Source organism: Stenella coeruleoalba, assembly GCF_951394435.1.
Source record: "Stenella coeruleoalba genome assembly, chromosome: 5".
NCBI lineage: Eukaryota > Metazoa > Chordata > Mammalia > Artiodactyla > Delphinidae > Stenella > Stenella coeruleoalba.
The window spans coordinates 71,656,490-71,674,513 of NC_137150.1; the positions used below are offsets into that span (position 1 = coordinate 71,656,490).

General features: G+C 35.9%; 1 protein-coding gene across 5 annotated transcripts in view; it reads right to left on the bottom strand.

Moving 5' to 3' along the window:
* Positions 1-18,024, bottom strand: part of ACAP2 (ArfGAP with coiled-coil, ankyrin repeat and PH domains 2) — a 160,568-nt gene that overhangs the window by 45,028 nt on the left and 97,516 nt on the right. For all 5 annotated transcript variants that reach the window (XM_079922245.1, XM_079922242.1, XM_079922243.1 and 2 more), the window contains 3 exons: positions 13,829-13,887; positions 5,923-6,106; positions 2,164-2,208 (listed from right to left, as the gene is read on the bottom strand). In XM_079922245.1, the coding sequence (XP_079778371.1) occupies positions 2,164-2,208; positions 5,923-6,106; positions 13,829-13,887 (288 nt within the window). The remainder of the gene's footprint in view (positions 1-2,163; positions 2,209-5,922; positions 6,107-13,828; positions 13,888-18,024) is intronic.

Genomic DNA, 18,024 nt, shown 5'->3' on the forward strand with positions numbered 1-18,024 from the left:
TCCTTAATACTCAAGAATCCTTCAAAAGGAATTTTTTTGGGAGAGAAAAACCAATAAAATAAAACACAATGACAAAAGGACAAAGCTCACTAAAAGATGATTCTGGAATTAGATAACGCCGGTTGTACAACTTTGTGAATATGATTTTAAAAAACACTAAATATATTTTAAAAAAAGAGAGGAAGAGATTAATAGTTACAAGTACATAAAAAGTAAAATATGCCTGCACATCAAAACACAGAATAAGCATATTAAAAGATAAATAATAAACTAGGAAAAAACACTTGACAAAGGGTTACTTGTCTTAATAGATAAGAGATGTTACAAATCAATATGAAAAGCATGAAGACCCCCACAAAAAAAGAGGGGAAGGACATAAATAGAAAACATAGTGACCAAGAAAAAAAAAGGTGTGGGGGGGGGGACATTCATACTCATTTGCCACAAAGAAATCCAAAACTAAACAATGAGATGACATTTTCAATCTACCAAATTGTGGTAGAGTGGGGGAAATTAATACCCAGTGTTGGTAAAATGTGGAAAAATGTTCACTCTCACACACTATTAGTGGAAATTTTGTGTAACCCTTAAAATTTGACAATATTCCTTAAAAGTTTCAATAAATGCTTCAACGCTTTGACTAAGTAATCTCTTGTCTTAATCTATCCGAAGGAAATATTATTCATTTAGAATGATCACTATAATGCTACGCTTTATGTCAAAAACAGGGAAATTACTTAAAATCCATTAATAGGTAAAGTTAATTTACGGTATATTCAAGGTCAGCAAACTGACCTACAAACTATATCCAGCCCTACCACCTGTTTTTGGATGGCCTACGGGCTAACAACGGTTTTTGCATTTTTAAATGGTTAAAGAAAATGAAAAGAAGACATGAAATTCATGACACGTAAAAATTATATAAAATTCAAATTTCCATGTTCATAAAAAAAGTTTTATTAGAACAGTCATGCCATTCATTTACATATTGTCTATGACTGCTTTCCTATTACAATAGCACAGCTGAGTAGTTGCAACACAGACGATACGGCCTCCAAAACCTAATATATTTACTACCTGGCCCTTCAAAAAAAATGTTTGCTCACCCCTACTGTATTCATATGGTAGAATTCTACCTGGTCACATCGTTAAATAAAAAAATATTTAATGACTCATGATGATTTTGGAGTGTATTAGTGAAAAAAGAAAATTATAGAACAGTATGTAGGAATGATTCCTATTTTGTTTTTAAAAATTAAATGGAATTTTAAGAGGTGTATATACATTTTCACATACACACACACACAGGCGCACACACACAAACAGAGAAAAAAGACAAAGATTACACCAAGATATTAATAGTGGTTCTCTCTTGGTAGTAGCATTTATAAGTATTTTTATTCTTCCTTCATATATTTTATTTTCCAATTTTCTACAATTAACATACATTACTCTCAATCTGGAAAAGGTGGTGGAGGTAAACAGGAAGTATAATGTTCTCATCTGATAAGAAATAACATAAATATTAACAGAGAATTTAGGAAAAACCTAGGTGTGGACAAGGATCAAAAGCAATTTCTGTAGATCCTTTGAGAAAAAAAAAACCATAAAAAAACTTTAGTGAACAAAATCAGAGAGGAGAAATTATTTCTAAGGTTCTCAAAATATAAAAGAGTGTAATGTATATATGACTATCATCCTCTGCCCACTTCCTTGTTAGCTTTTAAGACGAAAAATGGGCAAATAAAAAATCACTGTTGCCATGCCATCCTTCAAATTTCATCTCGTTTGTTTTCTACCTGCACTCCAAAAAGTTGATACACCATCTACAGCCCTAAGGGAAAAATTCTGTAAAATGACGCTATGTATGCCCTCAATCTCAAATTATTTAAGTGTCTGCTTTAAGCAGATTACAGTGTAATTATAGATGAGACACACATAAATAACTATAACATAAAGGAGACCAAAAAAAGTGGTTAAGTGACATATAAGAAGTACAAAAATATCATTAAGTAAGATTAATTATGAACCTGGAATAAATAAATAAGTCAATAAATAAATATACATACACACACACATATATGGTGCTATTTTAAAAACTTAAATATAGACATTTAACTTCATATGAAAATATTTAGAACATCATTTCAATAAATATCTTACTGATTTCAGGATTTCTGATCTCCTTTTTGATTGAAGGACGTTAATCTGAGGGAAAATGCACTTGGTTAATCACCTATGCATTATTTTTAAAACTAATCCAGAATGCAATATTGTAAAATTTGCTTATTCTAATACTTTTCCAGAAAAGTAAATGAAAACAAAGTTCAAGTTTTTCACCTTTTGACCTGCTTTTTGCAAAAACAGTTAAGACAAACATACCAATGAAACTCTCATCCATTTTTTCAACTTAAAGAAAAACTGGCCATGTTCAAACCATAATATTGTACTGTACTAATAAAACTATCACCTTGATAAACTTTTGAATTTCTTAGAATTCCATCTTCTCTCCACCCTCCTTATCTAATTGCTCTTTTAACATACATCCTTAATACAAATTCTAATCACTTTTACCACTACCACCAACCACCATATCTTTTCCTGACTGCTATAATAGTCTATGAACTAGTCTCTGTTTCCACTCTTGACACTTCATTCTCCACACAGCAACCAGAGTGATCTTTTCAAACAATAAATAAGATCATGTACGTCTGTATTAAAACCTTCCAACTCCCTACTGTAGCCTACAAGGCCGTTTGTGAAGAGGCTCCTGCTACCTCTCCCACCTAATTTTATACTACAGTACTTTCCCCTTTTCTGTGGTCCAACCACAACCCAAGAGTACTCCCACCTCAATGCCTTTGTACTATTTGTTCTGTCCTCATGTCATGATTTTCTTCCCAGATGGGCACAAGGCTCTTATCCATCAGGTCGCAGCTTAAACAGTATCTCCTCACAAAGGTCTAAAGTAGGCCTTTAAGCAGTCTTTAGTACACCAACCCTATTTATTTTCTTTATAGTATTCATAACTACCTCATATTTTATTTACTTATTTATTTTCCCCAGCTAAAACATAAGCTCCATGAGATCAAGGTCGTGCTTTATTCCCAGCTGTATCCTCCAAGCTGTATATATTAGGCACTCAGAAATATTTGTTGAACAAATTAATGGATCTTAAATAAATATTTTAATTAGACCAAACTATTGAAAGATCAGTAATTATAAAAGTTGCCTTCTGTGGTATCTCTCCCAACTCTAGAAATTCACAACAAACATTTTATTTTTGTCTGTTATTTATTATATATCAGCTTAATGAAATACAATGTTTACACAAGAAAAGAATCATGAACTCTTTGCTAAAATTTCCAAAAGGTTACAGAATATCTTTTTAATATGTCCTTCCCACTGAATGTTCCGCCTGTTGTTTAATAAGGTAATTTTAAAGCACTGATCAGAAAACAAAAACAGACCAAGAGGGGACTTCCCTGGTGGCGCAGTGGTTGAGAGTCCGCCTGCCGATGCAGGGGACACGGGTTCGTGCCCCGATCCAGGAAGATCCCATATGCCGCGGAGCGGCTAGGCCCGTGAGCCATGGCCGCTGAGCCTGTGCGTCCGGAGCCTATGCTCCGCAACGGGAGAGGCCACAACAGTGAGAGGCCCGCGTACCGCAAAAAAACAAACAAACAAACAAACAAAAAAAAACAGACCAAGAGGGAATTTCTTGGTGGTGCAGTCGTTAAGAATCCGCCTGCCAATGCAGGGGACACGGGTTCGAGCCCTGCTCTGGGAAGATCCCACATGCCGCGGAGCAACTAAGCCCGTGTGCCACAACTACTGAGCCTGTGCTCTAGAGTCCATAAGCCACAACTACTGAGCCTGCATGCAGCAACTACTGAAGCCCACGTGCCTAGAGCCCGTGTTCTGCAACAAGAGAAGCTACCGCAATGAGAAGCCCATGCACCACAATGAAGAGTAGCCCCCGCTTGACGCAACTAGAGAAAGCAGGCGCACTGCTATGAAGACCCAATGCAGTCAAAAATAAATAAATAAATAAATAAATAAGTAAAGACAGACCAAGAAAAATCTAATAACTGTTTACCTAAGCACTAGTTTCTTCTGCATGTCTGTTTCAAGGTCTATTCAGTTTTGAGAACTAAAGATTAACTTTCAAATGCTCTAAGTAAAAGCTTAGAAAAATGTTAAAAATGCCTGTTTGACAATGAAAAACAGCATACACTTGAAAATACAAAAGTATATTCAAATATTTAGAGAAACTAAAGCATGACACTCTATAAATCTGAATATTTCTTACTTACTATTCTCTAAAACAGACACTTTGGCCATATGGTAAAATAACGCAACAGTTCTCATTAGAAAAATCAAACAAATAGTTATAAGAGAGGTGAGGTCCTAACTTAAAACTAGTGGATGGACGTCAAAGGAAACGGACAGTTTATAATGTGTAAATTTGAAAATAATGAATATTTTAGGTAACTTCCCCCCTTCCCAAATAAAATTTAAAATTAAGTAAGCTGTTCACTCTTTCAAAAAACATTACCTATCTATTTTCCAACCACTGGACTAGAGGGAAGGGATATAATCTAGGAGTAGGAAAGACATATAAATAAATAATTTCAATAAATGAGATAAGTGCTCTAACAGCAATGTGCATGACAATAATATGGCAGCACAGAGGAAACAGAGACAAGAATGATTCATTTTGCCTGGAAAAGCTTGAGTAATTGTGACCACAGAACAGAGAATGAATTGCTAATGGGCAGGTTAAAAGCAACACAAGAAAGATCAGTTTTTATGAGAACATCTTAATACTCGAGACAAGAAGCAGTAAGAACTAGTGTTGCGGCTGCAGCAGAGTGAGAACGAGGTACATAGAACTTTTCAAGGCAATTTTGACTGTTAGATATAGTAGCTAAGAATGAGAAGAATATCTGATATGATTCTCCAATTCTGATTTCTATGATTAAGAGGGTGATACTACTCAGTATGGTAACGGCAATACAAAGTCATCTGAGAAGAAGAAAGATTTTAGTTTTAGACACAAAAGGAATGAGGTACTTCTGAGAAAAATATATTTTGTCTCTTATATATGGTGATAATTCAAGCAAAGGGCATGATTAAACTGTAAGGGATTATCATAAAGTCAGAAAACAGGAAGACCAAAGATGGAATCCTAATAGAGAGACTGAAAAGGTGGACAAAGGAGAGAAACCCGAAGTGGAAACTGAAAAGAAACATAAATTAAGATGATGACCTGCAAATGGTTTAAGATACATTAAGACAAAAGTATGTTTCAAGAGAGTGTGGTCTACTATTTCAGTGAAACACAACAGTCAAGTTGGTTAAAAAGTACAATATATCTAATGAATAAGACCTTAACATGAGCCATTTCAGTAGAATGAGGTAGGCAGACTCAGTACTCATACTACTGCAGGAAGTGGTATAAATGTGAGGTAGATAAGACGAGATAGGAAATACAGACTACTCCATGCTAGAAGCCTTTCATTAATAAGTGGAGTGTACTTCATTTTTTAAAATTTAACTTCCCACTTACTGAACAGGAACTTAATAGAAAAAAATCTTAAAGTCATTTTCTACTGTTTTCGCAAAGTTACCTGAGTAGTTTTTAATCACTAATTAGCAATATGTTTACTTAAGTATTTTTTTTTTTTTTTTGTGGTACGCGGGCCTCTCACTGTTGTGGCCTCACCTGTTGCAGAGCACAGGCTCCGGACGCACAAGCTCAGTGGCCATGGCTCACGGGCCTAGCCACTCCGCTGCAGGTGGGATCTTCCCAGACCAGGGCACGAACCCGTGTCTCCTGCATCGGCAGGCGGACTCTCAACCACTGCGCCACCAGGGAAGCCCTAATAGCCATTTTTTGAAAACATATAATAAACATACCTGAAGTACGTAATCTAGGGCTATATGTCGAAAACATTTCCTTGTTGCTGTCAGAATGTTTGTGGCTTCTTCAACTTCATGCTGTTTGTTTCTCTGTACTTGAGCATTTTTTACTAATGCGTTTTCTTTTTCTTCACTGACTTTTTCAAACTGCTTCTTGGCATCTTTGAATTTTCTAAGATCTCTAAAAAAAATTAAAATAGTGAAACTTTCATAAAACTATCTGGATCAAAAACTTTACCAAAATAACATTTAGAATTTAATTCTTATGTTCCTCTACTTATTTATTTATTTGCAAATGACACTCAATAGCTCTTCCAACTAACATATATATTAGTTTATGAGTACACACTATTCCTGATATAGTCAGCTAGCATTTCCTTACTTAAATCTATACAATTTAAAGTGAAAATAAATTATCAAATTAACATTACAGAAACATAAAAGGCAAAGTTAATTTTTCTAAAGACAAATTCTGGGACATGCACCAATATTTAACCAAATAATTTTTATTTTTTTTTACATTTATTTTTATTTTCTTTAACTGATGAATGGTTGATGTAAAATATTATATAAGTTACAGGTGTATAATATAGTTATATACAATTTTTTTTTTTTTGGTCAATCCCAAACTCCCTAACTATCCCTCCCCCACTCTTCCCTACTGATAACCATAAATTTGTTCTCTGAGTCTGTGAAACTGTAAACTTGTTGTTATTTTTTAATATTTATTTATTTATTTTGGCTGCGCCGAGTCTTAGTTATGGCACATGGGATCTTCATTGCAGCCTGCAGACTCTTACTTGAGGCATGTGAACTTAGTTGTGGCATGCATGTGGGATTTAGTTCCCCAACCAGGGACTGAACCCAGGCGCCCTGCATTGGGAGCATGGAGTCTTACCCACTGGACCACCAGGTAAGTCCATCTTGCCTTTCTCTTTTTTTTTCTTTTTTTTCCCTGTTTTTGTGTGTGTGTATGTGTTTCTTTGTGTATTTTTGTGTGTTTGGTTTTGCTTTTACCATTTGTCTTGGGGGTTTTGCTTGTTCATTTCCTTTTTTTTTTTTTTTTTTCTTTCACATGGTACAGCTTGCAGGGTCTTGGTTCTCCGGCCAGGGGTCGGGCCTGACCTTCTGAGGTGGGACAGCCAAGTCCAGGACACTGGACCGCCAGAGAACTCCCAGCCCCAGGGAATATTAATACGTGAGAGCTCTCCTAGATGTCTCCATCTCAACACCAAGACCCGGCTCCACCCAAGGGCCAGCAAGCTCCAGTGCTGGACGCCTCACACCAAACAACTAGCAAGACAGGAACACAACCCCACCCATTAGCATACAGGCTGCCTGAAGTCATAGGAAGCTCACAGACAACCCAAAACACATCACCTGACACAGCCCTGCCAACCAGAGGGACAAAATACAGCTCCACCCACCAGAACACAAACACCAGTCCCCCATACCAGGAAGCCTACACAGGCCACTGGACCAACCTCACCCACTGGGGGCAGACACCAGAAGCAAGAGCAACTACAGCCTCGCAGCCTGTGGAAAGGAGACCCCAAACACAATAAGTAAAACAAAATGAGAAGACAGAGAAATGTGTTGCAAATGAAGGAGCAAGGTAAACACCCACAAGACCAAACAAATGAAGAGGAAATAGGCAATCTACCTGAAAAAGAATTCAGAGTATTGATAGCAAAGATGATCCAAAATATTGGAAATAGAATGGAGAAAATACAAGAAACATTTAACAAGGACCTAGAAGAACTAGAGAACAGTGATGAACAAGACAATAACCGAAATTAAAAATACTCTAGAAGGAAGCAATAGCAGAATAACTGAGGCAGAAGAACGGATAAGTGAGCTGGAAGACAGAATGGTGGAAATAACTGCCACAGAGCAGAATAAAGAAAAAAGAATGAAAACAATTAAGGACAGTCTCAGAGGCCTCTGGGACAACATTAAACACACCTACATTCAAATTACAGAGGTCCCAGAGGAAGAAGAGAAAGAGAAAGGGTCTGAGAAAATATCTGAAGAGACTATAGTTGAAAACATCCCTAACATGGGAAAGGAAATAGTCAATCAAGTCTAGGAAGTGCAGAGAGTCCCATACGGTATAAACCCAAGGAAAAACACACCGAGACACATTAATCGCATTAAAAAAAATTAAATACAAAGAAAAAATATTAGGCAGCAAGGAAAAAGCAAAAAATAACATACAAGGGAATCCTGTAAGGTTATGAGATGATTTTTCAACAGAAACTCTGGAGGCCACATTGGAGTGGCAGGATATATTTAAAGTGGTGAAAGGGAAAAAGCTACAACCAAGATTAATCTACCCAGCAAGGATCTCACTCACATTCAACAGAGAAATCAAAAGCTTTACAGACAAGCAAAAGCTAAGAGACTTCAGAACCACCAAACCAACTCTATAACAAATGCTAAAGGAACTCCTCTAAGCCGGAAACACAAGAAAAAGACCTAGAAAAACAACCCAAAACAATTAAGAAAAAGGTAATAGAACTTACATATCGATAATTACCTTACATGTGAATGGATTAAATGCTCCAACCAAAAGACACAAGCTCGCTGAATGGATACAAAAACAAGACCCATATATATGCTGTCTACAAGAGACCCACTTCAGACCTAGGGACACATACAGACTGAAAGTGAGGGGATGGAAAAAGGTGTTCCATGCACATGGAAATCAAAAGATTTTGATTTCCATGTGCATGGAATACTCATATCAGATGAGATAGACTTACTCATACCAGATAAGATAGACTTTAAAATATAAACTGTTACAAGAGACAAGGAAGAACACTACATAATGATAAAGGGATCAATCCAAGAAGAAGATATAACAATTACAAATATACATGCACCCAACATAGGAGCACCTCAATATATAAGGCAAATGTTAACAGCCATAAAAGAGGAAACTGACGGTAACACAATAATAGTGGGGGACTTTAACATTTCATTTACACCAACAGACAGATTATCCAGACAGAAAATTAACATGGAAACACAAGCTTTAAATGAGATGGATTTAATTGATATTTATACAACATTCCACCTGAAAGCAGCAGAATACACCTTCTTCTCAAGTGTACATGGAGCATTATCCATCACATTATACATTATACACATTATACATTATACATGGAACATTATACATCACATCTTGGGTCACAAATCAAGCCTCAGTAAATTTAAGAAAACTGAAATCGTATCAAGCATCTTTTCTGACCACAATGCTATGAGACTAGAAATCAATTACAGGAAAAAAACACAAACACAGGGAGGCTAAACAATATGCTACTACATAACCAAGAGGTCACTGAAGAAATCAAAGAGGAAATCAAAAAATACCTAGAGACAAATGACAACAAAAGCACGACAACCCAAAACCTATGGTATGCAGCAAAAGCAATTCTAAGAGGGAAGTTTATAGCAATATAATCCTACCTCAAGAAACATGAAAAATCTCAAATAAACAATCTAACCTTACACCTAAAGGGACTAGAGAAAGAGGAAGAAAACAAAACAAAAACCAAAACAAAACAATAAAAACCAACGTTAGTAGACGGAAAGAAATCACAAATATCAGAGCAGAAATAAATGAAACAGAAAAAAAGAAAACAAGAGCAAAGATCAATAAAACTGGGCTTCCCTGGTGGCGCAGTGGTTGCGAGTCCACCTGCCGATGCAGGGGACACGGGTTCGTGCCCCGGTCCGGGAAGATCCTACATGCCGCAGAGCGGCTAGGCCCATGAGCCATGGCTGCTGAGCCTGCGCGTCCGGAGCCTGCGCGTCCGGAGCCTGTGCTCCGCAACGGGAGAGTCCACAACAGTGAGAGGCCCGCGTACCGCAAAAAAAAAAAAAAAGTTTCCAACAAACAAAAAGTCCAGGACCAGATGGCTCGACAGGCGAATTCTATCAAACATTTAGAGAACAGCTAACGCCCATCCTTCTCAAACTATTCCAAAAAATTGCAGAGAGAGAAACACTCCCAAGCTCATTCTACAAGGCCACCATCACCCTGATACCAAAACCAGACAAAGATATCACAAAAACAGAGAATTACAGACCAATATCACTGATGAATATAGATGCAAAAAACCTCAACAAAATACTAGCAAACAGAATCCAACAACACATTAAAAGGAGCATACACCATGATCAAGAGCGATTTATCCCAGGGATGCAAGGATTCTTCAATATACGCAAACCAATCAATGTGATACACCATATTAACAAATTGAAGAATAAAAACCATATGATCAGCTCAATAGATACAGAAAAAGCTTTTGACAAAATTCAACACCCATTTATGATAAAAACTCTCCAGAAAGTGGGCATAGAGGGAACCTACCTCGACATAATAAAGGCCATATCTGACAAACCCACAGGAAACACCATTCTCAATGGTGAAAAACTGAAAGCATTTCTTCTAAGATCAGGAACAAGATGAGGATGCCCACTCTCACCACTATTATTCAACATAGTTTTGGAAGTCCTAGCCACAGCAATCAGAGAAGAAAAAGAAATAAAAGGAATACAAATTGGAAAAACTGTCACTTTTCAAATGACAGGATACTATATGTAGAAGATCCTAAATATGCCACCAGAAAACTACTAGAGCTAATCAATGAATTTGGTAAATTTGCAGGATACAAAATTAATGCACAGAAATCTCTTGCATTCCTATACACTAACAACAAAAGATCAGAAAGAGAAATTAAGGAAATAATCCCATTCACCAATGCAACAAAAATAATAAAATACCTAGGAATAAACCTACCTAAGGAGGTAAAAGACCTGTATGTGGAAAACTACAAGACACTGATGAAAGAAATCAAAGATGACACAAACAAATGGAGAGATATACCATGTTCTTGGATTGGAAGAATCAATACTGTGAAAATGACTATACTACCCAAAGCCATCTACAGATTCAATGCAATCCCTATCAAATTACCAATGGCATTTTTCACAGACTAGAACAAAAAATTGCACAATTTGTATGGAGACACAAAAGACCCCAAACAGCCAAAGCAATCTTGAGAAAGAAAAATGGAGCTGGAGGAATCAGGCTCCCTGACTTCAGACTATACTACAAAGATACAGTAATCAAGACAGTATGGTACTGGCACAAAAACAGAAATACAGACCAATGTAACAGGACAGAAACCCCAGAGATAAACCCATGCACCTATGGTTACCTAATCTATGACAAAGGAGGCAAAAATATACAGTGGAGAAAAGACAGCCTCTTCAATAAGTGGTGCTGGGAAAACTGGACAGCTACATATAAAAGAATGAAATTAGAACACTCCCTAACACCATACACAAAAATAAACTCAAAATGGATTAGAGACCTAAATGTAAGACCAGACACTATAAAACTCTTAGAGGAAAACATAGGAAGAACACTTTTTGACATAAATCACAGCAAGACCTTTTTTGACCCACCTCCTTCAGTAATAAAAATAAAAACAAACAAATGGGACCTAATGAAACTTAAAAGCTTTTGCACAGCAAAGGAAACCATAAACAAGACGAAAAGACAACCCACAGAATGAGAGAAAATATTTACAAACGAAGCAACAGACAAAGGATTAATCTCCAAAAAATACAAATAGCTCATGCATCTCAATATCAAAAAAACAAACAACCCAATCAAAAAATGGGCAGAAGACCTAAATAGACATTCCTCCAAAGAAGACATAAAGATGGCCAAGAGGCACATGAAAAGATGCTCAATATCACTAATTATTAGAGAAATGCAAATCAAAACTACAATGAGGTATCACTTCACACCAGTCAGAATGGCCATCGTCAAAAAATCTACAAACAATAAATGCTGGAGAGGGTGTGAAGAAAAGGGAACTATCTTGCAACTGTTGGTGGAAATGTAAACTGATACACCCACTATGGAGAACAGTATGAGGGTTCCTTTAAAAACTAAAAACAGAATTAGCATATGACCCAGCAATCCCACTACTGGGCATATACCCAGAGAAAACCATAATTCAAAAAGACAGATGCACCCCAGTGTTCACTGCAGCACTATTTACAATAGCCAGGTCATGGAAGTAACCTAAATGTCCACTGACAGATGAATGGATAAAGATGTGGTACATATATACAATGGAAAATTACTCAGCCATAAAAAGGAATGAAATTGGGTCATTTGTAGCAATTTGGATGGACCTAGAGACTGTCATACAGAGTGAACTAAGTCAGAAAGAGAAAAACAAATATCGTGTATTAACACATATATGTGGAATGTAGAAAAATGGTACAGATGAACCTGTTTGCAAGGCAGAAATAGAGACACAGATGTAGAGAAAAAAACATACGGACACCAAGCGGGGGCAGGGGTGTGTGGGGTGAATTGGAAGACTGGGATTGACATATACACAGTAATATGTATAAAATAGGTAACTAACGAGAACATGCTGTATAGCACAGGGAACTCTACTTAATACTCTGTGGTGACCTAAATGGGAAGGAAATCCAAAAAAGAGGGGATATATGTATACATATAGCTGATTCACTTCGCTATACAGCAGAAACTTACACAACATTGTCAAGCAACTATACCCCAATTAAAAAAAAAAAGACAAAATGATTTTTAAACAGTAGTATATACCATAGGGAACTTGTTAAAAATGCAAGTTCCAAGGGTCCTCTACCAGAGATTACAATTCTTTGTGTTTTCGGGATAAGCCCTAGAAATCTGAGGGATTTTCTTAAGACATGCCCTTGATTTCACTGTTATGGTGGTCTACAGACCACACTTTAAGAAACAACATTCATTTATTGTTGAAAAAAATTAGGAGTCCAAAGGACACGAATATATTCTTAAAACACACACACAGAAGAATGCTTTCTAAAAGAATTATGTACCAGTAGAGAATAACAGTATCCATTTCAGTAGTCTGAAAATCTGAAACCTTGATTCATTAATGATCTTAGGTAAATATATAACATCCTTTTACTTTTTCTACCAAGGAATTAGGCAAAGTAATTTGAAGACAAATGACTTTAAAATAATAACAATAATAATAACGTGTACCTAGCAAAGACTTTAATAAGAAGCCATAAATTTTCATGTATACACTCTATAAGGACATTCTGAATATTAGTCTATTTTGAAGTGATTTATAAATGATCTGCAAGACATCACCTCCAGAACAACAAATTCTAACCTACTAAAACAGAAGTGCATTATGTTCATGAGATCTGCCACTATTTATAGCTTTTAACATCTGAATACTATATCATAATCAACTTTATCTGTAATTTAATATATTCTCAGTCAGGAATTAAAAGACATAAAGTGAAATTATTAATGTGGAAAAGGAAAACGTTCCTACCTGGAAGTTCAGATAAATTTTTTATTTCTAGTTTCATTTTATTTCACATATAAAATGTGATGAATGTGACACAAAAGGTTTGCTTCATTACTTATTATGCACCTTCATTACTCATTCTCGTATATTCTATTATCTTCTCTACAAAGAAAATACCATATTGAGACAACTAGAATAACTGACAGTATTTCAACCACTTTTGGGATCTGCTTTGATTTTTAAAGATCATTAGGTTATTTATTTACATTAAAAATTTTTTTTTAAGTCTGTAACAATTTGAACTATGTATCCTGAACACAAATTTCATAGTATAAATGATTCATTGAAAGGCATGAAGTCTGACTCCTTTACAGAGTAATTCAGGAAAAAATGCAATATAAATTTCACAAAGCAAAAAACACACAAAACCCCCCATATTTTCACTAAGTCATGTTTCTAAGCTCTCTGAAAAGATACCAACTCCCAGATGTGATCATTAACTGGTTGCTTTTCTTTTCTTTTCACTGCAACTGACTTACTCTTTGACAAAGTTCTGAAGCTGTGCCTTAATCGATCTCTGAGTTTGGTCAAATAGGATCTAAAAGAAAAGAAGGACATTAAACAATTAGAAAAGTAAACAAAGAAAATAATTTTCATTTAGTTCCGTAAATATTACATCCTTCCAACAATATTCCAATTCTAATAACACCTACATTTCTTACTGAACATTGCATAAGTATTTAAAAAAGAAACAAACTGATTTTCAAGCCAATTTCATCTGTTTAAAAAATAAAATTACTTCTATTTACAGAGGAATGAAATGTGCATTAATATTTAAATACAATGTTCAATCAGTAGAGCAATTTATTTCCTTGACTCTAATTCAGGCTTTGGAAGACAACCTAAAAGAGTAATACAAATTCTACTCTATCCACCACAGAAATTTCTTACTCTAATATATTAAAACAAAACAAATGAAAACAACTCTAGAACTGCCTTATACCTTAGTTAGAGGTTTCTCATTTGGGAAGACCTGTGGATTTAAATGTCTTAAATTCAGAACTCAAGTAAATATTATATAGCCCTTCAGGTTAAATTATTGCTAAGATTAAAAATGAGAATAAAATTTTACTTCTCACGACAATATTTTACACCACTTAATGGATGCCACATATTTAACTATGTGTGGTAAATTTCACAGGGCTTGGCATGGGAATTCCAAGTACTTTCATAATTTACAGATACACTTCATTCAGAATTTGAAACACATGCCAGATGAAGAGGCAGAAAAATAAATATTAAAAACAAAAAGAAAACCTTATGTCCTTCAACTGACTAAAAGCAGTACCAAAAAAATTCAGTCTCTATGGAATCTTACTATTAGCAAAGTCTTACGTCCTTGTCTAAACGCCAAATACACACACACACACACCCCCCGCCACACACACACAAAACCTGGATTGAGTACAGGGTTTCAAAATCTGTCAATTCACTTCCAAAGGAAAAACAGTTTTGTATTATGTTAATCCCAAAGTATTAAACCCAAATTAAGCAGAAGAAAGGAAATAATGAAGATCAGTTTGGAAGGCAACTAAATAGAAAACAGAAAATCAATAGCCAAAACCCAATGAAACCTAAAGCTAGTTCTTTAAGAAGATCTAAAATAGATAAACCCACAACCAAAGTGATCAGGAAGAAAGAAGACACAAATTTCATACAATAAAAAGGAGAGAGATGGCTTCACCACAGATTCTACAGATATTAAAAAAGGATAATCAGGGGAAAAATTTTATGCCGATAAATTCAATAGATGAGATGGGGAAATACTTTGAAGGACAAAAACTAACAAAGCTCAACTGTAGCAACGTTAAGAGCAGTTTCCCAAGGCAACAGAAATAAAAGCAAAAATAAACAAATGGGATCTAATCAAACTTAGAAGCTTTTGAACAGCAAAGGAAACCATGAACAAAATGAAAAGACAACCTACAGACTGGAAGAAAAAATTTGCAAATGTTGTGACTGACGAGGGCTTAATTTCCAAAATATACAAAGAGCTCATACAACTCAATAACAAAAACACAAACAAATCAAAAAATGGGCAGAAGACCTAAATAGACATTTCTCCAAAGAAAACATACAGATGGCCAATAGGTACATGAAAAGATGCTCAACTTCTCTAATTATTAGATAAATGCAAATCAAAACTACAATAAGCTCTCACTTCACACCAGTCAGAATGGCCATCATTAAAAAGTCTACAAATAATAAATGCTGGAGAGGGTGTAGAGAAAAGGGAACCCTCCTACATTGTTGGTAAGAACGTAAATTGGTGCAGCCACTAGGGAAAACAGTATGGAGGTTCCTTAAAAAACTAAAAATAGAGTTGCCATGTAATCCAGCAATCCCCCTCCTGGGCATACTTCCAGAGAAAACTCTAATTTGAAAAGATACATGCATCCCAATGTTCATAGCACCTCTATCTACAACAGCCGAGACATGGAAGCAACCTAAATGTCCATCAACAGATGAATGGATACATGGAATATTACTCAGCCATAAGAAGGAATGAAATAATGCCATTTGCAGCAACATGGGCGGACTTTGAGATTATCATACTAAGTGAAGTCGGCCAGAGAAAGACAAATATTATGTGATATCACTTATATGTGGAATCTAAAATATGACACAAATGAATTTATCTACGAAACAGAAACAGACTCACAGACATAGAGAATAGACTTGTGGTTGCCAAGGAGGAGGGGAGGTGAGGGAGGGAAGGATTGAGAGTTCAGGATTAGCAGATGCAAACTATTACATATAGGATGGATAACAACAAGGTACTACTGTATAGCACAGGGAACTATATTGAATATTCTGTAATAAACCATAGTGGAAAAGAATGTGAAAAAGAATATATATATATATATATATACACACACACACACACACACACACACATAACTGAGTCACTTTGCTGTATACCAGAAACTAATACAACTTTGTAAATCAACTATACTTCAATAAAAAAATTTTAAAAAAAGAAGATATCAGAAACCTAAACAGAGTTCCCTGGTGGCCTAACGGTTAGGATTCTGGGCTTTTACTGCTGTGGCCTGGGTTCAACCCCTGGTTGGGGAACTGAGAAGCCACATGGCATGGCCAAAAAAAAAAAAAAAAGAAACCTAAACAGAATTAAAGAAATAGAATCTATAGTGAAAAACCTCTCCTATCCTATAAAGTTAAAGGTAACTTTACATAAAACCTAGCAACCCCAATCTTAGGTATTTGCCCAAGAGAAATGAAAACTTAGGTTCATAACAAAATCTGCATACAAATGTTTTTTAGCAGTTTCATTCCTAATTGCCAAAAATTGGACACAACACAAATGTCCTTGGAGAAACAAACTATAGTATATCTATACAATGGAATACTACTCAGCAATAAAAAAGAAAGAACTATTAATACATACAACCACATAGATGAATCTGAATGCATTTTGATAAATAAGTCATATTCAAAAGGGTACAAACTGAATGAGTCCAGTTATATGACATTTAGGAAAAGGCAGAACTACAGGATGGATATCAAATCAGCAATTTACAATGGTAGGAGGAAGAAGGAAAGGGTGACTAACAATGGGTTAATAAGAGTATTTCGAGAGTTAACAAAACTGCATCTTGATTGAGGTATGGAGACCCAACCGTATGCATTTGTCAAAACTCATAAAACTGTACACCACAAGGAATCAATTTTGTTACATTTAAATTTGGGGCTTCCCTGGTGGTGCAGTGGTTAAGAATCTGCCTGCCAATGCAGGGGACACGGGTTCGTGCCCTGGTCTGGGAAGATCCCACATGCCACAGAGCAACTAAGCCCATGAGCCACAACTACTGAGCCTGCGCGTCTGGAGCCTGTGCTCCACAACGGGAGAGGCCGCGACAATGAGAGGCCCATGCACCACAATGAAGAGTGGCCCCCACTCGCCGCAACTGGAGAAAGCCCTCGCATGGAAACGAAGACCCAACACAGTCCAAAATAAATAAATAAATAAATAAATTTAAATTTGAAAATAACTTTAATACCCTCTAGGTCCACCCTATTTGTCACAAATGGCAAGGTTTCATTCTTTTTTATGGTTGAATAATATTCCATTGTACATATACTATATATGTAATATATACACCACACCTTCTTCATCCATTCACCTACTGATAGGCACTTAGATTGCTTCCATATCTTGCCTATTGTGAATAATGCTGCAATGAACACAGGGGTGTATGTATCTTTTCTAATTAGTGTTTTTGTTTTCTTTGGTTAAGTACCCAAGAGTGAACTTGCTGGACCATACAGTAGTTTTACTTTTAGTTTTTTGAGGAATTTCCATACTGTTTTCCATAGTGGCTGTACCAATTTATATTCCCATCAACAGCACACAAAGATTTACCTGTCTCCACATGCTCACCAATGCTTGTTACTTGTTAACGTTTAGGTAACAGTCATTCTGACAAATGTGAGGTTATATCTCATTGTGGTTTTGATTTGCATTTGATTTGTTTAGATAACAGCCATTCTGACAAATGTGAGGTTATATCTCATTGTGGTTTTGAAAGCATTTTTTCATGTGCCTGTTGACCATCTGTATGTCTTCTTTGGAAAAATGTCTATTCAGGTCCTCTGCCCATTTTTTAAATTGGGGTATTTGGGGTTTTTTTGGATGCTGAGTTGTATGAGTTCC